The 22,573-nt window shown below is 38.3% G+C and overlaps 5 protein-coding genes across 6 annotated transcripts; 1 reads left to right on the top strand and 4 right to left on the bottom strand.

Moving 5' to 3' along the window:
* The first annotated feature begins 960 nt into the window (after nt 1–960).
* On the top strand, nt 961–2,801 carry LOC108600738 (39S ribosomal protein L39, mitochondrial). Its single transcript, XM_017988483.1, has 5 exons — nt 961–1,093; nt 1,225–1,546; nt 1,612–1,712; nt 1,773–2,215; nt 2,279–2,801. The coding sequence occupies exons 1-5, from the start codon at nt 1,021–1,023 to the stop codon at nt 2,342–2,344; spliced, it is 1,005 nt and encodes a 334-aa protein (XP_017843972.1). The 5' UTR covers nt 961–1,020; the 3' UTR covers nt 2,345–2,801.
* Nucleotides 2,366–8,198, bottom strand: LOC108600737 (zinc transporter ZIP10). Its single transcript, XM_017988482.2, has 5 exons — nt 7,850–8,198; nt 5,395–5,674; nt 3,903–4,202; nt 3,806–3,844; nt 2,366–3,751 (listed from the first exon to the last, which is right to left on the bottom strand). Exons 1-5 carry the CDS (start codon nt 7,985–7,987, stop codon nt 2,811–2,813), a joined length of 1,698 nt encoding a protein of 565 aa, XP_017843971.1. The 5' UTR covers nt 7,988–8,198; the 3' UTR covers nt 2,366–2,810.
* Nucleotides 8,199–8,417: 219 nt separating this feature from the next.
* LOC108598472 (Y+L amino acid transporter 2) lies at nt 8,418–14,001 on the bottom strand. 2 transcript variants are annotated; one of them, XM_017985120.2, is made up of 5 exons: nt 13,960–14,001; nt 11,031–11,655; nt 9,937–10,155; nt 9,284–9,879; nt 8,418–9,221 (listed from the first exon to the last, which is right to left on the bottom strand). In XM_017985120.2, the coding sequence occupies exons 2-5, from the start codon at nt 11,335–11,337 to the stop codon at nt 8,835–8,837; spliced, it is 1,509 nt and encodes a 502-aa protein (XP_017840609.1). In that variant the 5' UTR covers nt 11,338–11,655; nt 13,960–14,001; the 3' UTR covers nt 8,418–8,834. The 2 variants fall into 2 exon arrangements, with proteins under 2 accessions (XP_017840609.1, XP_017840608.1); XM_017985119.2 differs by lacking the exon at nt 13,960–14,001 and having other exon boundaries at nt 11,031–12,014.
* A 429-nt stretch (nt 14,002–14,430) lies between these two features.
* Nucleotides 14,431–15,969, bottom strand: LOC108598860 (angio-associated migratory cell protein). The gene is made up of 3 exons (XM_017985618.1): nt 15,058–15,969; nt 14,791–14,998; nt 14,431–14,733 (listed from the first exon to the last, which is right to left on the bottom strand). Exons 1-3 carry the CDS (start codon nt 15,911–15,913, stop codon nt 14,520–14,522), a joined length of 1,278 nt encoding a protein of 425 aa, XP_017841107.1. The 5' UTR covers nt 15,914–15,969; the 3' UTR covers nt 14,431–14,519.
* Nucleotides 15,970–18,566: 2,597 nt separating this feature from the next.
* LOC108599356 (enhancer of split malpha protein) lies at nt 18,567–19,346 on the bottom strand. Its single transcript, XM_017986159.1, has one exon. The coding sequence runs from the start codon at nt 19,276–19,278 to the stop codon at nt 18,805–18,807; it is 474 nt and encodes a 157-aa protein (XP_017841648.1). The 5' UTR covers nt 19,279–19,346; the 3' UTR covers nt 18,567–18,804.
* Between the last annotated feature and the right edge of the window lie 3,227 nt (nt 19,347–22,573).

Genomic DNA, 22,573 nt, shown 5'->3' with positions numbered 1-22,573 from the left:
ATGTATTCTTAAATCATACATACTTTGTAATTTATTTTTGCACTGTAAATTTAAAAAGAATAAATATTAGATTAAAATAACAATAAGACATATACAAATATATATGAATTTAAATTTATGAAATACAGTTCATATTTGGCAAAACTATGAATTCAAGACATACATACGTATGTAGATACATACAAAAGCAAAGCTGGGTTTCTATAATCTACTATAAATAACACTTTATCTAAACTTTATTCACATTTTTTTCCAAATATAATAAAGCTAATTACTTATTTTGAATTAATTGGGGATACTGATGAATCATGGGAGATTGTTTTCAAAAAATCTCGATTATAAATTTCACAATATTTAAGAATGAGTAATTCATACAGAATTCATCGTAGCCAAAATAAACTTTAGTTTGATTGTTTTTAGTAGTAAAACAAGAAATCCAGGTGGTTATAAAACAAAACTGATTTTAAATTAACTATGTGTGTCTGAATATATTATATTTCATGTGCACATTTGTACGGGTGTTAATAATTGATATTAAGCTTCACTAGTCTTTTTGGAAATATATTTAATTATTTGATCTAAATATGGAATTATTTTAAAACATATAATATATTATGTAAGTTTATTTATCTAGTCAGATTATAAGCAAACAATTATTAAACAAAATAAAACCCCGCGCCAAACTATGTATGTATTTCGCAAATGCTAAATTCAAAATATAACAGTCATTATAAATGATCCAGGGCTGACTTTTGCGTGAGCAATGGAACTAGTTCAGAAGAAGTTCATTGAATTCATTTATTGAGTGTTACTATTTTAGCAATTTAATAGTTAGATTTAGCTATGTTCAAATTTTGAATAGCTATGAGCACTAAGCATACATGCTGCTAATAGCTAGATATCTGCAAAAAATAGTTAAAAAAGTAGCTATATTTGCTGTTTGGATCTGACATATATTATATTAGCAGCGCTGATTGCAAGTAAACATAAAATAATTGTAATTATTGTGATAAAAACATAATGTCTGCAGTAACTAAGCTAATAAAACCAAATCTAGGTGCTCTAAGACAACTACAGCAGTATCGAAATATAGGTAAGTAGTTACTAACAAGTGATTCTACGATACCGCATGCCGCACATTTAATTTATGTAATGCCGCATCGAAAAGTCACATAAACATTAAAAAGTCTCACGTGTATTTACTTAAAACTATTTTATTTTCAGTCAATCTGAGTGCCACTGCAGCGCTAAGATCCCGTAATGAACTTTTCAGTCAGGAACAGCGACGCCAGCGGGAAGCTGTGGGTCGCATAGAAAAGATAGAAGTGCGCTACTTGGGACTGCCCGAGGATGTGACTCTAGTTATGAACAATCATATATCGACGCCATACAACTGCGCACAGCACTTGAGCGAAGGTCATTGCAAAAGAGCTGCCTTGGCTTTGATCGATGGCACCGTGCCCTGGGACATGCATCGACCACTGCAGGAATCGTGTACTCTGCAGTTGCTCAATTTCAATGTATCTGAACCACATCTGGTCAACAAGTAAGTGCATGTAATGATAGTGATTAATAGAACGTATTGATCTAATTTCTGTTTTATTGTTACAGAGCCTTTTGGCGCACCTGCAGTTTCATGTTGGGCGCTGCGCTGCAACGTACATTTAAGGATGAGGCGAAGCTGGAACTGCATAGCTTTCCCGGGCCAAATAGTAATTATTTTGATTCAACACTTGTGTATGTATCTCAAGGCTAACTACTTGTTCTTTTAGTCAAATCCGGCAGCTTTGTGCATGACATTGTGTTGGGCACGCAAAGCTGGGAGCCTACGAAAGCTGAAATGCGCGCTATATCGGCAGAAATGGTGAAGCTGTCGGCACAGGACTTGAGAATAGAGCGCTTGGAAGTGGATAAGGATGTGGCGATAGAAATGTTCAAAGATTCACGCTACAAAAGCGAGCAGCTTCCCAGTATAGCGCAACAGAATCAAGGTCGCGTCACGCTCTATCGCTTGGGGGAACACATCGACATCTCGCGTGGACCTATGGTGGCCTCTACACGTTTCCTTGGCAAGTGCACCATATCCGCTGCACACAAGGTGGCCAGTGAAGGTGCTGCCAGTGCATTTTATCGCATTCAGGGTGTGGCTCTGCCTAGCGGCTTTACCCTAAATCATTTTGCCTATGGCTTGCTGGAACAGCGCTCCCAAAAGCTAGTAAGTAACTAAGTTTGTTTTTAATTTTTACAGTCTTTCTTATATGAACCTGACTGTTTTCAGAACTCTGCGCGCCTGCCAAACGAACCCTTTGAGGAACAACAACAACAACAAATGCAATTGTCTTGAATAGAGTATTTACATTAACAAAGCTGTTTTTTAATATTTAAAGTAATTCTAGCGTAAATGTTACCACAAACAAAACAAAAAAACAATTAAAGATCAAGCTTTAATATCGCCGGCAGCTGCAAGTTGTGTTGCTTAATACTAATTTAAAATTCGTTTAAGGTAAACTTATAAACATATATACATACATACTACATGCATCAACTGAAGCACGCGCTGATTCAACTTATCTGAGCATTTAACAATGATTCCATATTAGATATATTAGCTCAAAGTTTTGCCATTAATTTTAGATATACAGGCTCAAATCAAATCAGAGTTTTGTCTGACGTACAATATAGATATGCAACTAGTTTTTTTTTTAATTACACTCATAATACTCTTGAAGTTGTTTCATCGCGTGATTCACTTTGGTCTTGCGTTATACATTGAGATTCCTGACGTTACATTAAGACAACAGCAGTAGCAGCTAAATGCTCTTGAACAAGCCTTCCAGATCATGCTCATTCACCGCAATGACCAACATGATGAGACCGCCCAGCAGGATGCCCAAAATCTGTATAATTATGCCCTTTGGATCACGCGCCAGTTCCGGATTGTGAGCCACGCTCATTGTGGGCACCAGATCAGCGAAGGCTATGTACAGAAAGGAGCCAGCAGTCGCCGCATAGATCCACTGCGTCATGCCATCACCAATACCCACCAGCAGCAGACCAATGGACATGCCCACAAAGCTCAGCACCGAGCTAACAATGTTCATATAAACAGCGCGACGAATGGAGACGCCCGTCTGGAGCAGCAAGGCAAAGTCGCCCAGTTCGTGCGGCAACTCGTGGCACAAGACGGCAAAGGCCGTAGCGAGGCCTGTGACAGGATCGCTGGCGAAGGCAGCGCCAATAGCCAGGCCATCCGTAAGATTGTGCAGACCATCGCCTATGATGACCATGAAGGCAACTGGCGTAAGCGGACGATTGGGTTTCTTTTCATCCAGTTTAGTTTCCTGCAACATCATGTTGAGCTCACGACTGGGCGGTGCCTCCACTGAAGGAACTGGCTTCTCTGCAGTGTGAGTGTGAGCATGACTATGGCCATGCCCATGGCTATGTCCGTGTCCGCCAGCCTCGCCCTTAAACAGCGGTATAACATTCTCCAGCACGTACATAAAGAGCGCGGCCAAGAATGCGCAGCCGCAGAGCAGCGCCGGCTCATTGCTGTGCTTGTGGCCATGCTCCTCCTTGAGCTGCATGGCAGCCTCGTGTTGCTCCTCCTTGAACAGCGCATGTGGCAGCAAGTGCATCAAAGCATCGCCAGCCAATGTGCCCACAGCAATGGCAACCAGAAACTTAAGAATCTCCTGATACGCAATGCTTTTCATCAGCGGCACCAGCAGTATGCCCAACAAGCCGCAAGCTATAAAAGCAGTAATTAATATCAATGGCAAGTCTAGATGTGGCTTAAGCTTACCTGATAGTATAAACATGCAGATGCTGGCATAGATCCAAGCTAAGGGTAAGTGCAAAGATTGTTTAATGCAGTTTAAATGTTAGTAAAGCTATATTACCATTCCAAATTCTAGTTTTCTTATCCTTATCACGGATCAATGGCGCTGGCGCTGGCTGCATGCAAACTCCATTGTCGATCTGCGCCAAAAGCGCTGGGCAGAGCTTCATGAAAGCATTTGGCGTAATGAGCACGCTGTTGATAAACTTATTGTATTCCTCCTCCGAATTGTGCGTCTCCTGTTTAACAATCGAGTTGTAGAGCGTATTGCTATGCAAATCATCGTGATCCACCACCAGCGAGAGCAACGACTTGGGTGATAAACAAGCGGGAACGGGCGGCCGTTCTCCATGTAAGGACTCTACAAGAGACAGAAGGCGAAGCAAATTGTTTTTAAGTCAAACTGCTTACAATGGGCTTTGTTAAACAAATATAAGCGCTGATGGCTCATTTTAAAGCTGTGTGCAGTGCAATTAACGGTAAACAATTTGTTATAGTCAGTCTCTTTGTATTTCCGCATCCATAAAAACGATTAGCGACTTAGCTTGACTGACACCGCCCCGATCTGTTTACGATAGTTGTGTTGACGCTGATTTACACGCGTGCATCAACACATCAGCCCAGATGCGATCAAAACAGACTATATACTATATAGTATATATACTCTGGAGCACGTAGCGACAGTCCTAATTTGTGGGTTTTTTGCTCTATGGCTGCAGTAGCAGGAAGCGCAGTTTGATCATCATTTGCATTGCTGCCTCATTGAATCTGTTGGGCCTTGTACTTGAAGTACTTAGTCCGTCAATTGAAAGCTACACGTGTCAGGGGCATCTAATCTATTTATAAATGGCATTGTCCAAAGTAGATACTTGCTAGGGAATGGACTAGTCTGGCATTGAATAGATCAAATCAAATATTTTATATAACGCAGATTCTTAAAAACTTTCTGTTTGGCTAGTCAATTTAAATGCAAAGTAGGTACTTGCTAGGATCATGGAATAGATTAAACACTTTAGCTTATATTAATTCTCGGGTCTGGTAATACATTTTTAACTGGAAAGCTTTACGATACTTTGGCACTTCGACTTGGCTTTAAGTCTTTTGCAATCGCATAGTTCTTAATATTTTTCTATTATACGAGCAATTGGTTTTTGAATTGGTTGGTTAAAATTTACAACCCTCTGTTCGTTATATTGACTCACATTACACACACACACACACAGATACAAATATTGTGCTTAGTTTGTTTGCATCACAAGTGCATATTTATTTATTTAGCCCGAGCGCTGCTTATAATTGCCATTTAAGTTTCTATTTGCACTTTTTATTTGCCCATTGTTGTGGGCACCTTGCACTTTTCCGTTGCCGTGTGGGCAAGTAGCTGCTCCGGAGGCATATTTACGACTCAGTCCAAAGCAAGCAAGCAGACGCTAATTCTTGGACAAAGTGAGAACATGCTGTTGATAAGCGCGACAGATAACAAGTTCTTATCAATAGACGAACGAGTTGTAAACTTTTTCATCGAAATAAAAAACATTGGTTACGTGTCTTACCACTGCTTTCACGTATATGCCGATGCCTGGGATCGTGCATATCCCGAAACTCGACAGTTGCATCAGCGCTGTTCAAATCCGTCTTATTGACCTGCTGCTGCTCCGTCGGCGGCTGGATGGGCAGTTGTGCATCAGTGGGCAACTCTTCATTGGTCGCATTTGTCTCGTTCTCTTGCTGCTTGGTAATGTTGTAGCCTTGTGGTCGATGCTGATCGATTGTGTGTGAGGGCTCGAATTCAATTTGTCCCAGTCCCAAGCTGTACATCAAGTGCTCCAGGCCCTGTGAATATTTATCGCATTAGTTTTAACGTTAATGACATTGGATATCGCTTAGGTCTTGCATGCAATTTAATTACAAGCTAAAAATAAGTTACAATTTGTTTATATTAATATGCTATAAATTGTTTAGTTTAGCGGCGCTTTTGCCAACAAAGTTTATCACGTGCTGAGCGTATAAACTAGCGAAAATCCCACAGATAATTACTTGATTCAATTGTCACAGAACAAAACAATTATAATTACATACATGCATATTTGCTTGACTCCATGTACATATTAATCATTGACTGACTGGGCGGGGGTGGGCGGCTGCATCTAATTGTCTTGACAGCTACTGTCTAATGGGCGTGTGCTCTGTCTGTCAATAGCTGGGACTAGCGACTGGACTGGCTGGCTACTGCCTGAACTCTAGGAATTCCATGGCCAAGATAGCAAATCAGCAGCAGTCATGCAAATGAGATGCAAAGCGTCGTCTTTTGGCCATTTGGGCAAGCACGCGCCGCAGCAAAAAGCAATAAAATTGACTCAGAGTTGGGCAAACACAATTGTTGAAATCACAGCAAATTACAATGAAATCGTAATTGATAAACAATAGCATAAGCAGGCAGGCAAATAGCCCTTGGGCTATTGGGGGTTTTACTTTCATTCAACAAAATACTGTGCCAAGAACTTTGCATACAAAGATCTCACTCAACCCGCCGGACACGCGTCTGTCGCGCAATTTAGGCATGGCTTTGAATTTGGAATGGAAACCAAAGATTTTGCATATGGTAGTTAGTATGCCACAAGTGTCCCCCCACATACATTTCACATTTGAATGTACGGCCGTATTGCGTAGTGTCGCCGACATCTACGCATGAGTAATGCGAATGCATAGTTTATGGTCTGCCTGGGCTCTATCTATTTATGCGGGGGGTTGGGCTATGTCATGTGCATTGACTTGCAGCTCACTTAAACATACAAAGACACACACACACATGTGTTTATAATTGCTTCACTTTTATTGTGCCATGACAATAATAGTCGTGTACAAATAACAGGTGGCCATAAGGTGCGTGGCCGAGTTAAGCGACAACGTGCGTTATAATTTTTGTTTTTGATTTTGACATTTAATTATAAGCCTTAATTCGAGTTAACCGTGATCATAATATTAGCACTTGGCTTGTATTATTATTTTATATGAGTCAAAGTTAGCAAATCAATAACGTTTGAATAAATAAATAAATAAAATCATTATTCTAAAGTTAATTAAAACATTTAATAGCTTTGCTTCTCTTTTTAAAAATATTGAATACAAATATGTACGTATACTTAATGTGCAATATTTACGTATGCTTAATTTAGCAAGATGTGCAAAATTTGTTGTCCACATTCAATTTAAATGCATCGATTCAATCTTAAAATCCCAAGTATGGCAATATAATTACATCTTTATAGTTATAATAAAGCACTAAATATTCAAGATTTATGCAAACAATTAATTGTGTCAGTTGCATTTAAAGTAAGTAAAGTAATTCATGTTCTGTTGTATGATAATCCCATATATCTGGCGATTGCTTAATTTTTATGTACACTGGTAGTATTGTGAGATAATGTCACATTAAATTGAGATCAGATGCAGATTTCTTTAGTCTTCAGTAAGTGCTGATGTCCCCAATTCAGCTCAGCTGAGCGTCTTTTCATATAGCATATAGCTATATAAACATACAACTAGTAGTCTGTATATTATAATGTTTGTGCTACGCACAAGATAAATGTACAAGTGTGTAGAAGATTTTGATTAAATTTATGACAATCTTAACGCCAAGAGACGACATCAACATCATCAGCAAGCAACTACGCCTGAGTCTGACGCTCTGTGGATCTCCGGCTGAGTAAATATGTGTGCCGTGCAGCTCGGCGCGTATCTTAAGGCGAGCATAAAGATTACTAATTCCTTTAGTTAGTTACTGCTAAACAATAATGTTTATTTTGGGCTCAAGTCGTTACTTAATGGGATTTACGACCCCGAGTCGCATCGCAATTCCTGCAGATTATTAACTCTTTGTTGATTTTTTAACTAAACAATAATATTTTGCATATTGTTACTATTTACTAAAGCCTAACTAATGTCGCATATGCACTGAAGCGTGTGGGCTACTACTAATTGTATAGTATTTGAATTTGGGGGACTTACCTCAAAGGTTATGGTGTTGCCGGTGCCATATTTTTGGAATATCTGCGTTAGGTAGCGACTATATTCCTTGGAGGGCTCCACGTGTGTCCAACAGATGGAGCCGACTAGCAGGTAAATTGCAATTTGCTTTAGCGCCATTGCAAAGAGTTAATCGAACGAGCTACACTTTCCACACTCTCGACTTGACTAGCAGTTATTGTTGCTGTTGTTGTGGTTTTTACTTTTGCCAACTATTAGTCAAAAATTTACACCTCTTAAAGTGTCATTTCACTGTCGTACCTTAATCTTAAGTCGAGCCGTCAGCTGCGCTACTTTTACCGATCCCGTTCGACGGTAGTTTAAACGACCGTTTCGCCTACGCAACGCTTTTGTACTGATCGCGCCGAGGCTGAAGCTGCTACTCGCCCGAAGCCCTCAGCTGACTACTCGCTAGTTAAGACCTCAAACTTAACTGTTCGTCAGTAAGCAGCGAAGCTTTTGAAAGCTTTTACGCTGTTTGGGCGCCCAAAACAAATTTGTTTGTTTGTTGTTTTTAATTTTTATACAAAATTATTCGATTTTTAAACATTTTTAAAACTAGTTTGGTAAGTATATACCACGCTATACTTATGTTTATAATAAAGTGTGTATGCTTGTATAACAAATTTTGGAACAATGGAAATGATTATTTTGTGTGTGTTTGTATAATTGTCTTTTGCAAATTGAGCTTTGTATAATTCTAGGAGGTAAAGAATTTCGAAAAAACTTTCGTTAGAATTACCTATGCGTGTATTTACATAAGAGAGGCTTTTGCATTGTGCGCTTAAATTGGGAGCGGGTCAGCATTAACTAACTAGTTAACTAGTTAGTTGCCCATCCTGCGCCCGTTGTAACGTTAAAAATAATTGAGTCTTAGACTAAATAGAATATATCGTTTTCTATATTCATTCACACATGCAAAAAGGCACTCGTTTGCCTTTTGGGGGCCACGATATGTTGCGGTTATCTAATCGAATTTCTCCTGATTTGGCATACAGATGAAGAACTTGGAGCACCACATGTTGATCCTCTGCGAGGTGTTCGCCAGCCACTGCACCGGATTGTGTATTGTTAGATAGTAGACTGGAATGCCAGAGAGTATGATGACGGTGCCGACACCCACTTCCAAGGGCGATTGAAAGCCTGAGGCGATGACCAGAAACAGGCAGACAATAAGATAAATGACCGGCAGTAAGAGATTAACCCGTATGGGTCGCTCCATATTGGGCTGCTTGTATCGCAGCCAGAGCAGTCCGGAGACCGAGATGAGCGTGAAGAGCGCCTCCACATAGCTCACATAATTGATCAGCACGTATATGTCGTTTATGAAGAACAGCAGCAATGTAATGGCGCACTGCAAAAATTAAATACAAATTAGCATTTCAAATAGTCAAGTGTTTATGTTTAGTGCCCTACCAAGAATATCAGCGATGGCACCGGCGTCAAGCAGTTGATGTTAATCAGTGAAATTGCCGCTGGCAGATGACCATTGCGTGCTCCAACGAAAAACAGACGAGAAGAGGCAAAAATCGCACCATTGAGCGAACCAAAAGTGGAGCAGGCCACAGCAAATGGCATTATCCATGAAAGAAATCCGAGCATCTTGTCGCCAAAGGTCACAGCCACAGCATCCGATGAGAGTATCTCGTCGGGTGAGAGCACCGAGAAGTAGGCGATGTTTGTGATCATATAAATGACCGTTACCACCGGCATGGATATGCAAATGGCACGTGGCAAATTGCGATAGGGATCCTTGAGCTCCTCAGTTACAAAGTTCAGATAGTTCCAGCCCGAGTAGGAGAATAGGCCGTTATAGAAGGCCAACGCTATGAAGCCGGGTTCCTTGAGACTTCCACTGAATGGTTTCGCCCAGTGCTCGGTGTGGCCATCGAATATGTGATACACACCCGCGGCCACAATCACAAGCAAAGCCAGCACCTTGGTGCCCGTAAATATGTCCGTTACTCGTGTCACCCACTTCACATTGTAGCAGTTGATGACCGTGAGCACACCTGTGTGCAAAAGATTATTAATTGACATCACCGGCGATAATCTGGCGTGACACTTACATATCATGGCAGCTGCCAGCAGTTGCACGGCCTCCACAGGTGCCTCGCACGATGGCCAGAAGGGCTTGAGCAAATACTGTGCAAAGGTGAGGGCGGTAATGGCATTGCCAGTGGGCACCAGGATCAGCAGCGCCACCCAGAGATAGAGAAAAGCCATTAACGGACCAAAGGCGGCGCCTATATAAGCGTAATCTCCGCCAGACTTTGGTATCATTGTACCTGCAAAGATCGAAAATTATCATTATTTTATGGTTGCACAATTCTATTTGCTATAAATGTCTCGACAAGCAGTTCAGCTTATATTTCTAGTAAGACTGCACTGCTTGCTACTTTCTTATCAGCAACAGTGTATTTCCTACTTTTGATTTTTATAATTGAGATTAATTTGTATACCATAATTCAAAATAATTATTATTCTGTTGAAAAACCTTTAGGTCATTGCATTCTCGTATATATAGCGCTTAATCTCTGATTGGATTTCTTTGCCAAAAGCATTATGTGACTTTTTTCTACATATAATAAACTTTATTTTCACTCTTTTGAATTTATTATCAGCATTGCTATTTTTATATTAGAGTTATATATTATTTTTAATTGGTATCTGAGTCTGATTTAAAGTAATTGCTTTGGTCAAAATACTTTTGTAGACTTTTAGTTTAATCAACTCACATTTTTGAGCTCAAATCATTTAAAACGTGCTTTGATATTAAAAGTGTATTAAGCTGATGTTGTTTATACATAAATTAAAAACAATTATAAATGAAACAATTGTAAATAATAAGTAGAGCAAAAATTGTTTTAGTTTCGTTTCTGTAATCTATTAAATAAATTAAAAATATATATAATTAAAAAACAACTTGCTAACAAAAAGTTTCATGTCTGACATATTTTAAAACAAAATCCAATTTTGCTGTCGCAGCTTTAGCATGCATATTAATAAGGTCAACTTGTCTGTCTTTTTATCACTATTTACAGGTGTAACCATCTGCATTCACACATGCACAACTTATAGATAATTTAATGTGTGCGTGTGTGTGTGTGCGTGCGATAAAAAGTTGTTGTCAGCATTAGCCTTGGCTGTCATTGTTACTCACCCAGTTCGCCATAGCAAAGAGCACCCACCATGCTGAGCACGCCGCATAGCACCCAAACGATCAGCGACTGTCCAATCGAGCCTGAGAACTTGAGCACGCCCTTGGGACTAACGAAGATGCCGGAGCCAACGATGACGCCCACAATAATGGCAACGCCATCGATCAGACCGATTTGTTTCTTTAGCTGCACACCGGAGCCCTGGCTGGAGCTATCTGTGGATGCTTTGCGGGCACGTGGCTTCTCATCCGACGGCACATCGAAGACTTGTCGTGGAACGAGCGAGTCGCTGGCTTGAATTCGCGTCATAGTAATGCTGGAGTTTATCCTTTAGATGATGTGAGAGTTGTGCTTGTGATGCCACTTGACATTAATTCTTTAATTGACCTTCTATTTTTAACTTTATGTTTGGTGAAGAGCGAGTGCTCATGACTCTCCTGCTGCGACGATCTATCAGTTCGGTTGGAGTGCAAACTTCCAAGCTTGTGAGAATTATATTTTTATCAGTTCTCGCGCACTTTGTTTGTATGTATTGCCAGCGTGGACTCAAAGCTGCTTCAAACACTCTTTTATTTTTTATTGTTGCTTTTTGTTTTGTTTCACTTAGACCACATGGTTTTATACACTCTATTTTATGGGCATGTGTGTTTGTATATGTCCATATAAGTAAGTAAAGAGCACGTGTTAAAAATAACTTCAAAGCATTCGTTAGGCAGCTGCTCTTTGCTGACCCGCAGTCAACCCTTGTGCTAAACTTTGAAAAGGTTTTGTTTCCTAGCAAAAAAACACAAAAACACTGATAGCCCGAGATTGCCCCAGCCGATCGACTATGCTTGGCGCGCTACGTTTACAAACTAAGTTTGTGCGTGGCTTTCCGTTTGCTTTTCAAGACCGCGACTGCGACGGCGACTGCGACAGCTGTGTTTGATTTGGCGGCTCTCTACGCTCTACGCTCGCGCTCTCTGCAAGTAAAAATCATTACCTGCCCGCCCTTAATTAACCGTTACCTGGCGAGCTCAAACAAAACGCATATTTTTTATTACTCTTGCTTACAAACTCTGTTTACATGTTTGCTACGTTTTGTTTTTCTTTTTTGCAAACAGTCGCAGTATGATGCAAGAATCATCTACATCTGCATCATTTTTATATGACTTACACTCCCTAAAGGCAGCATAGACATATAAGCCTATGTACATATATGACTAAAAGTAAATATATACATACACGCAGTAGCACTCTCTTCATACTATGTATTAGTGAAGCTAAAATATAAGCAAAGCACGTGTTTTCATTCTCCCGAAGTTAAGAGAGCGCTGCTCATTAAGTTGCTGCTCAGCAGAAATGTTGATAACGAAATTTCATAAAGGTGTTGGGAGTTTCGCGCTCAGCAACTAAAGAGTGAACATTACATGCTCTTCGCTTATATATGCAGACAAACATGTGAATTAAAATTAAAAGCTTAACAAAATAAGAATGTATCTTTTAGATACATTGTTTGTAACCGGCTTAAATACCTTAGCGTCATTGAACTTGATCGACTGCATAGGCAATACAATTAGACAACAAACGCCATAACTAATTGTGCTTCCATTTCAAAGAGAGTCGAAACATAAATGTGACAACTTTTGATATGAGAATTAACTGAACGCTAATTGGAAATGCCATTATTATTAGCAAACAAATGTTTTCTAGTATCTGCAAATCAAAGTTTATCAACTTTTCACATGCATTAAAGTGAGTTATAAATTGTCAATTACCACTTTATTGCAGTGCTACTTTTTTTATAGCCACTTTAAACTGGTTTACCCAAGTAAGGCATTTAATTTTGGTGATAAGCCAGCGGTTAAACAAACATAAGTAGCTGATAATTGCTAATTCTCAAGTAGCTTTCCTTAACCGAAATACTTTTTCTATTGGATATACATTAATTTCAAAAGAACTGAATAAAATGTTTTGAGCATTACTTTAACTAGACAATTAGAATCCTCCTTGACTCTCTATAGCGTTAGGATCATATCATATGCTCAGTCACAAATTTGTTAATAAATTGTTTTTGAAGGCTTTGGCGCGATCTTTTTTAGAAACTTTAGAATCTTAGATTGTCTAAACTAACTTATTCATTCATTATTTCGTTGGAATATAATGTGGCTTTTGTAAAACACTTAAGCGTAATATTATCAACTAAAATACATTTATTCTGTATATAATGTTTGCACAGCATGACATACGTCTCTGTATATATGTTTAGCTGGAGGAGCCTATAGCTAAATCGTTGGGTCCGTAGGCGCGTGTGTGTGGCATTTCAAACTGTGATAATTCAATTGTGGGATGATCGTACTCCCAGTGAACTTTGAGTGGATTTACACAGATGTACATACAGATGATGATGATGTTGTTGAATAACGAACGATTCATAGCGCCTACATTTTATGATAGTGTGTCTGCTCATTCTAATAGTCAACTATAATGTATTAGAGGCTTGCTTGTTGTTGCACTGGTAATCTAATTGTGAATGTCGCCAAAGAGACATACGCATGCCACAGAGCTATAGACTACATATATATATATATATATATATATATATATATAGTTAGTCGGTGTGTTGTTTTTGTCGTTGATTAACTATGCTTTTGACTTTTATTATTATTTGTGTTTGCTTATGTTATGTTGTTGTTGTTGTTTAGCATTGCGCCCTCATCCCTAACCGAAATCACAAAATATGATGGATCACTTCCATGTGCAATTTTCATTAATAAGGTTTGTTCGCCTGCCACGAGCTAACACAAATTACAGTTTACATAGAGATATGCTTGAGTTTGATGTAGCTTTTCATAATTTCAATTGTTTTATGCATCCTTTACTATTAATTGAACGTCTCCTTTTAAAATGTCAACACTTAGGCACTTTATACAGACTCACAAATTTACATACACAAGTGTGTATATATGTAAATATATTTAATCAATCTCACGGCCTCAACGAACTTTTACTTAAGCGTGTACGCACGGCTGGAAATCTCGCTTAGAACTAAACATGATTTCTGTTTGTTGCACAGAAGCTGCAGCGAGAGAACAACATACAAAAAGCTTTAATAAAATAATAAAAAAAATTCAACAAAATTTTAGACAATTGTCCAGTGTTTGTGTGGGTAAATTTAAGCTTCGTCTTGTGGACATGCATGTATGTGTGTGTGTGAGTGTGTTTGTGTGACAGGAACTATGACAATCTGAAATACAAACATTCTGTTGTGGCATGCCGCCTGCAAATATTGACTGTTGCATCAGCTGCTGGCTCTCAGCTTTCTTCCACGCATGTCCACAAGCAACGAGCTAGTTCATTGGAAAGAGTAAACTGCAGTACTGTATTAACATCTTCTATATAGAGAGAGTTTTCTTGAGTTTTAACATTTAGCTATGTTAAGCCTTTTAATGTTAAAAGGACGCATACACTAATCACATTTACAATTAATACATTTGAATGTATTTTGAATTTTAATCGCCCAGCGGTGGCACTTTAAATATTTTGGCTGTTGTGTCCTCCGATACAGTTAATAGCAAGCTCTCCTCGGGCTTGTAAACAAAGTCATATAAATGATAATGGTGTCCAGTTAGTTTAAACTTAAGTGCACCCGAGCGTGCATCAAACGCATGAAGATTACCCTGAGACGTGCCCACAAGTATGGTGTTATCATTGAGCCACTTAAGACTGAAACAAACAAAATGCATATAGCAGCTGGCTGCAACATATTGAGCTGAAGCTTACCACAGAACTCCGTCATTTGGCACAGGAACCTCGCAGCTGGTGCGCAGTGAGTATTTGGCATAGTCCCAAATGGAAATCTGTCCTTCCAGCGAAGCGCAAGCCAATAGTTTCAGGTCAGATGAAGCTGGCGCAAAGGCAACGCACTCGATACCATGTTCAGATTGTATGCTGTTTACTGGTCCATTGTTGGTGCAGAAGAGCATTTTACCTTTAAATGAAATGTTGATTAATCATAGTGCATAGTTTATGATTAAATGTGCAACTCACCATTGCCCTCGGCGCACAAATATAATGGTGATTCACGATCACAGGCCACAACCGCATGTGTGATTTCGCCGAAGCCCAGTGGGTGCTGCTCATTCACCTCCATGAGCACTTGGCACGTCTTTAGATCCCAAAGCTTAACTGCGCCATTTAGGTAAACTGTTAGCAGCTTCTTGCCATCGCCAGTGAGCGCACCGCTCTCGCAACGCGAAGCTTGGCCAGCCAATATTTTGCAATCGCCACTTGGAATGCGCCACACATAGACTTCGCCACTGTCGCTGCCAGCTATCAAGACATTAGCGCCACGATGCCAGAACATCCAGGCCATATCGAACATCGCGTATTCCCAAACTTTGGTCATAATCGGTCGCTCGTCTTGCTGTTCACTTACTTTGAAGACCAGCAGCTCGCCGGACATGTCGCCAGTGGCCAAGTAGGTGCCATCGTGACTAAAGTGTGCTTCGGTAACTGTGTCCTTGTGGTCTGTTATCTTAAAAAGCACCTCGCCGGTATTTGTATCCCACACAAGTGCGCGGTCATCTTCGCTGCCAGTCACAGCCCAGCTGTGCTTCGGGTGCAAACTGCAGGCAAATACTGGAGCTGTGTGCGTACTAAATGTAACAGTCGCTTCATCTTTGATTGCCGCTATGCGCTCCTGGTCTCTGATTTCTTCTTCATCTGGTTCATCATCGTGTTCAAGCATGCCTAGGCGAGCTTCCAATTCCGCCAGTGTCACTTCTTCCATTTCCAATTCGTCATCATCGTCCAGTGGCGGATCACCATTCAGTTCGATTTCCTCCAGAATCTCATCATCACCATCATCAAAGTCATGATGATGCGGTGGTGTATTATCGCGCATTGTGTCGCAATTTCTTAAACAATTTTTTCTAAACAATTTGTTCTACACGTGTTTACCCTAACAGCTGATTTTTGCTTAGAGCGCGAGGCAAGGTACAAATACTATTAAAGTGAGAGATCCATTGTATGAGTTCGACTCAAACGCCTGAGCAGCTGTGCGAGCGATAGATCCGTGTTGGATAATATTGCGTTGTTGCTGCCAACTCGTTTCAATATGCCAGGGCTGCACTACACAAATTAATTTAAAGTAAAACAAGTAAATATTTTAAATATTTTTAATGCAGTAAATACTAATTGCAAGAGAACAATGAGTTTATTATTGTATAAGAGCGACTTGTCAAAACCTCCTGTATTAAGTACAATAATAATTAATATAATTGTAAGTCTGTACATAAAATAAATAGGCCTACTGAAATATACAACACCAGTGTAGTAATAAGGAAAATTATATATTTGAATTCAAAACTGAAAATAAACGGATTTTTAAAGCAAATTTAACATATTGCTTTTATTTTAACTAAATTGGGAATTTAGATGCTAAGTCACAGACCTTTTGGTTTGTTTACATTTTGTTAAAGCTTAGCCTGTTTGTGCTCATTGTTGGCGACTTCTTAGTCATTACAAAAGTATTACCACTAAGCTTATGCTATATGGGTATGCGTATGCTTAGTAAACATTATTATTATTACTTAAGCTGATTTTAATTTATTATTATATATATATAATATATTATTATTATTTATATATATGCAACTGAAAGGCGGTTGTTTTTCTGATTGTATTTTTGTTTATTATTATTTATTATTTTGCAGTAGTCATCGTTTGACAGAGATTTTAAACAATTTTTAACAAGCTAGTAGCTTGTTTCAAAAATGTTTCAAAAATGACTATTATGTAAATGATTGTATAAATAAATACAAAATGAGTGTCTATGGACATAAATGCATTGTATACCTATTTATACTGATATGAATGGCAGATCAGCTGTGTCATTAAACATTCTTTCAAGCGATGATTGCATTTGGATGCTGCGCGCTACGGCGTGAAGAAATAAATTTGATGCTGCGGGTTCTGTAAGCAACCCCGCATTTGAGTGTTTGTTGTTATCAACATATGTACATATATACATACATGTGTTTGTGTATTGGTGTTACTGGTTGACTGCCCAAAGATTAAATAACAACCGAAAGAGTTTGACTTTGACCTTAGAGTGATCATTGTTAGACGCTAAGCAATGGCTGCTGTAAACAAAGAAAAGGGAAACGCGATAAAAATTTCGTAGGTCAAAGGCTTTACGATAAGAGCGGCTCGTCGCGTTGCTACCAATTTTTGTGTTATGTGCACGCATATGTATACATACATATATACAATTTGAGATAACTTGTATGTGAATACATTGTAAAGCGCTTATCTGTATTTATAGTGGCTAGTTTTCCGCGTCACAGTCACTGATACTCGTATATAAATGTGTGCATCTCCGACTGGGCAGTCAGTTCTCAAAGAAAAGCGTTGACGGCAACATGGCAACGGAGCTTGAACTTGCAACAGGGCATTCATTGGCTCTGAACTATTGGTGCTTAACTATATATCATAGCTAATCTACATAATTAGCGGGGCGTTATAGTACGGCCCAACAAATGACAAGAATCAACTCGGAACTGTGACGAACATCCGAAGAGCTTGGCTAATCGGATGAAGCTTTAAGGCGCTCTAAGCGCGTTGTTTTCATTCATCGACTTTAAGGAAGTTTGTGCCTTCACGCTGATATTTGGAAAACTTCGGCAATCGACGGGATAAAAGTGCAATATACTTTAGCAGAACAGTTGCTGATATAAAGCTACATTTGCAACATCCACAAAGGGGAGTACCCTTAACTAGATGATGTACATATGTGGCTGGCAGCGTTCACTTAGTTATTTTATGTGCAATGTTAATTGTTAATTGTTATTAATTGTTTACGTTATTTAATTTTATAGTTGTATATATGTTTGTTGTTATTTTGTTATAGTAACTTTACTTTAATCAGTTGTTAAGCTAAGCTTAGAGTTCAACAAGATTATGAACGTCTTCCATTAACTTTAAGATTTTCTATGTTGATGCAAATAAAGTCTTCATAGGAAAAGCTATTTTAATGCGTATATTTTTATTTTGGAGGCAGTCGCTAATTGGAATGGAAGGTTAGAGCCAATTTAAACTCCCATTATGTTGGTTTTTTAAATTTAGTTTTAATTTAAATTAAAAGCATTCGGAGCTTTAACAGCATTTATAGTTCAAAGTTTATTTTTCTATTAAAATGCACAATTAACATATGTAAAATGTTACTAATAGTCTTCAATATGATTGCTGTTGCTACTACAAAGGTGTAATTGTGAAACACCGATTTGATATAAAAAACATTCGATATAAGCTTGTTTTCAATATAAGCTTCATGCGTATACTTAATATAAACTTTGTTTTGTGGCCTAGGCACATTAAAAGTGCAATGCAAAGGGAACTGAAAACTTGTGACACTTGCAATATAGAAATAAGAATAAAATGTTGTTTTTCTTTTTAGTTTTATTTATTATTTTTTTTTAAATTTTAATTTCTTGTATTTTTTTTTTGCTACTCGAAAGCCCCAAGTCACAATTGTGTTATTTTAACTTGAATTTAAAATAACACATTGCTACTCCTACTCAAAAGTTATTGGCTTTAACCTTTATAAAGCGAAGTTTATAAAAGCAAAGCCAAGCCACACGTAGCTTAGTGTGAGTGCCGCCCAGTCCAGTTGATCAGCCCAAAGTCGAAGTGCCCAAACTTTGATTTGAAGACCAGTGGAGTATGCCCATTGTATTGAACCCATATCCTGACTTGCTAAAGATGAAACCCAGATTCGCTCAATTAGTTAGTTGTTTACGCCTGCGCCCAGCGATCGAGAAAGTTCCATTCGATGTCATAGGGCTGAGAGGATTGAGTTTGCAGTGAAGTCCAGAAGAAGGTGCCAGCGTTGGTGCGTGCAAAGTGAACGGGCACGTAGTAATCCTCTTCGTACATGGATCGCAGCTCGCCCTCGCCTTGCTCATTATAAACAATGATGGCGTCTTCCTTGGCGCATTGACGTATCTCCTCAATGAGTTGGTTCTCAAGATGCTCGTTGGCCATGTTATCCATATCATTGTTAAGCCAATCGAAGTCAGCCTGATTCTCCGCTGAGGCGATGTAGGAGCTGCGTTTTGGTTTTGGTTGCTTGGCCTTCAAGTTGAAGACCTGCTCCAGTATTGGCTTCAGCATATTCTTGAGGCGTCGAGTTGGTGATACTTTCGATTTGTAGGCGCCAACGGCCAACTTCTTCTTATTGTAGTTGAATTGTTTATTTATAGCTGCCATTTTACGCGCTTCTTAGTCTGACAAGTGTTTATTTTTCTTGAAAATGTTGTGTGCTGTCGTTGCGACGGTTGAACTGTGTCTGTACTCTCTCCCCGAGATGCTTGCCCTATTTATACACTCACCCCTAAGACTCTGGCAGCGCTGCTGAGACTCTGGCCAACTCTGAGAGATGCTGCAGCGTCTCAGCCAATCACGTTGCTGAAAAGCGGCAGGTGGTTGCGTCTGGAGTTTCACACGTTTCATGCCAACCATGTCTTACAGGTAGAGCTCTCCTTCTTGGCTGAAGCGTGGGAATCGAATGTCCTTTAAGACAATTATCCTTACAGCTACAGAGTTGGGATCACGTGGGAACCAAATATTTGTTCAATACAAATGCATAAATGCAAAAATTGTGAATTGATTTGCTTTGCAAAATTTTTGCAACTGTTGTGAATTCCAACAACTGCTCAATTGAAAGGAAAAATGCTTTCTCTTTAGTCCCGCAATTATTTTGCTTTGCATTTATGTACCTTGATAAGAATCCTATTGAATATATTAGAAGAGTTTTACTGATGATGAAATAAATTCGAATTGGTTTCTTTCAATACTATTAAATCAATCGTTAGTCATATAAATAATTATTTGTCTTCCATTTCGAAAACTGTTGCTTGTTTACTTTAAAGGCGCAGTAGCTATAAAATAAGGAAGAATTGATACAACACGACAGGACATTTTCAATTACATTTTTTTTATTTCTGGTCCCTAATGAATTTTTAACAGTGTAATTAAGTACTACACCGCTAATTGATAAGTGTGCATGATATTTTTTATCAACTATTCATCATTATATGCTCCCGCATTTCGTTTAAAAATTACTTAAGCTTATCTCTTCTTTAAAAAATGGCCACTTGTAATCAGCCAGGGTTTGAATCTTATTTAACATACATATGTATATGTAAAAAGTTTTGACTTTGGATTAGCCTAATTAGAAAATATCTGTTAAAAAAAGATAGCAAACGCAAAATCTTTTATTTTTGTATTATTTTCTTTTTGTTGAAAATTTTTTTATAAATTATATGTAAGTTTTTTGCATTAAGTTTTTATACAAGCTTATGTTACTTTCTCTAATTTAAGAAGAAGCCTTATAGACAACCTATTAATGCTGATATCAATTTACATACGCCTTGTTTTTAAACTTTTGAAGTTTTTGTATATGGATATTATATCTTGCAAAAACTGTTACAAATAATAAATATTATGATATTATGTTTACCTTCATTCATATCTTTGTATTATATAAGACGAGCGAAGCCTAGCTAAGTACCAATTATTATTTTGAGCACAATATTTATAAATAGGGGCATGTTATTAAAATTTGATATGTGATGTAATTTGAGCAACGAGTTAAAAAAATCAACTCATGACTGAGGTAGGGGCTGTTGTTGTTATTGTCCTGTTTATGGCTCTTACCTGTTTTAATGGAATATGAGATTTATTCATTGCTGTGCAGCATAAGAACGGAGGTAAGAAGAAAACAGAACTAAAGTCGTCCTAAGGCAACAGGTTTCACTGGAGACAACAGGTTTTTATCAAAGGGAGCAGGTACAGGTAGTTAAGAAAGGTTTTTGTTTCTATTTGTTATTTTGAAATGGAATTCTTGATTTTGTTTTTATTTTGATAAAACATACACACACATACGATGAGCTGCTAGCAGGTATGTTTGTATGTATGCGTAGTTTGTAAATGCGCATGCTAATGACTTTTACTGATTTGCATACAAACCTATAGAATTTGGATTGAAAGAGAGTCAATAGGCTCAAATGAAAAGCTATCGAAGAACCCTTAATAAATTATTCAAGAGAAAAAACAGCTATAAAATGCTTAAGCCAAAGTATATTTTATTTTATATGAAAGACAAACGAGTTAATATTAATAAAGCTATATGTATCATTATCACATGCTGCTCTGCTTTGATTATAATATATAATTATTATTGCTCTTGCTCTTCGGCCAATGCCTTGCGCGCTGTTTTGTGCAGCTTTGTTGCCAGCATATTTCTATAGATTGTTTTTATTGCACTTTGCAACATTTTGATAGATCTGTTGCTGTTTCTCTTGGCGACGATGCATCGACTGCTGTTGGGGGTACTTAGAAGCGCTTCATAGCCCATTGTAACACGTTGTGGACTTTGCTGCGGCTGAGATTGATGTGATGTTTGTCTCACAATATCTTTGAGCATTTATACAAATATTTGCTGACCGTTACGATCATCCCCTGCTGAAGATGCTGGGCGGCAGCCAATCAGATCGCAGCTACGCGCAGGTGTGCAGCATCGACTTTGCTTTGGCATTGCAAGTCACGCATTTAATGCCTTGCAAGGGGTTTACAGGTAGCCCTTGGGTCCTTTCGTTGCACGTGTGCCGGTCTCGTACCTTTTTCAAGGCACCATTAAATCGTTTCTTTTGGTTTACCGTGGGAGAGTATAATTTCAGTTGAATATTTATTGTTTTCATTTTGTGTGTGGCGGCAAGCAAACAAGAATTCCATTATCCCTTTTCACTCGCACACACTAGTCCTGTAATTTGAGTGGTTATTTGCAGAGGAGTTTATTTTACGGAATTTGTGCCTTGATTAGTCATTCCACATTAATTGTCAATACAGAAAGTGTAGAGTATTAAGCCTTGAACTTCAACCCTCATCACACATATGTTGCCACTAACGTATTTGAGTTAAATACGTGGAAGACAGGTAGTTAAGATTTCGATATTTCGTTTATGATGATGCACCACAATTCAGTTTTACGATTCGTTATGGTTTTGTCAAAGTTAATTTTTATACCTGCCCCATATAATTAATGGGCCCCATAAAGTTGTGCAATCTTGAAAGGTTAGAAAGTAGGTAGAGTACAAAAGACTCGTAGGTAATTTAAAATATGCAAATTGCATTCCATTGTTGCCATTTCAATTAATAGCAATTTTTATATTAAACTTTTAAATATTAACATGTTTTTGTATTTACTTATTTATTGTAAACCTATATTTTAGTGAAATTAAACAACTATACAATCTCAAACTTAATTAACGCATACATTAAAACTTATTGTATTTATTCAATAATTAAAAATATTTGCTGTTAGACGGAGATACAAAGTATGCAATGGCTAGCAGATTTGAAATTTTCAAGGCTCAGGGTTGCATCAAAACAATCCTTGCTGCTAAGTGGACAGCTCCGAATGTCCTTTGGCGCGAAGAAAATAAATAGTTCGTAACGGTTATTCAAACATTTGAATTGTCAAATTTAATACACACAAATAATA

The sequence above is a fragment of the Drosophila busckii genome, chromosome 3L, assembly GCF_011750605.1.
Source record: "Drosophila busckii strain San Diego stock center, stock number 13000-0081.31 chromosome 3L, ASM1175060v1, whole genome shotgun sequence".
Classification (NCBI taxonomy): Eukaryota; Metazoa; Arthropoda; class Insecta; order Diptera; family Drosophilidae; genus Drosophila; species Drosophila busckii.
The sequence above is the reverse complement of the archived record's forward strand: the minus strand, read 5'-3'. Positions and strand labels throughout refer to the sequence as shown.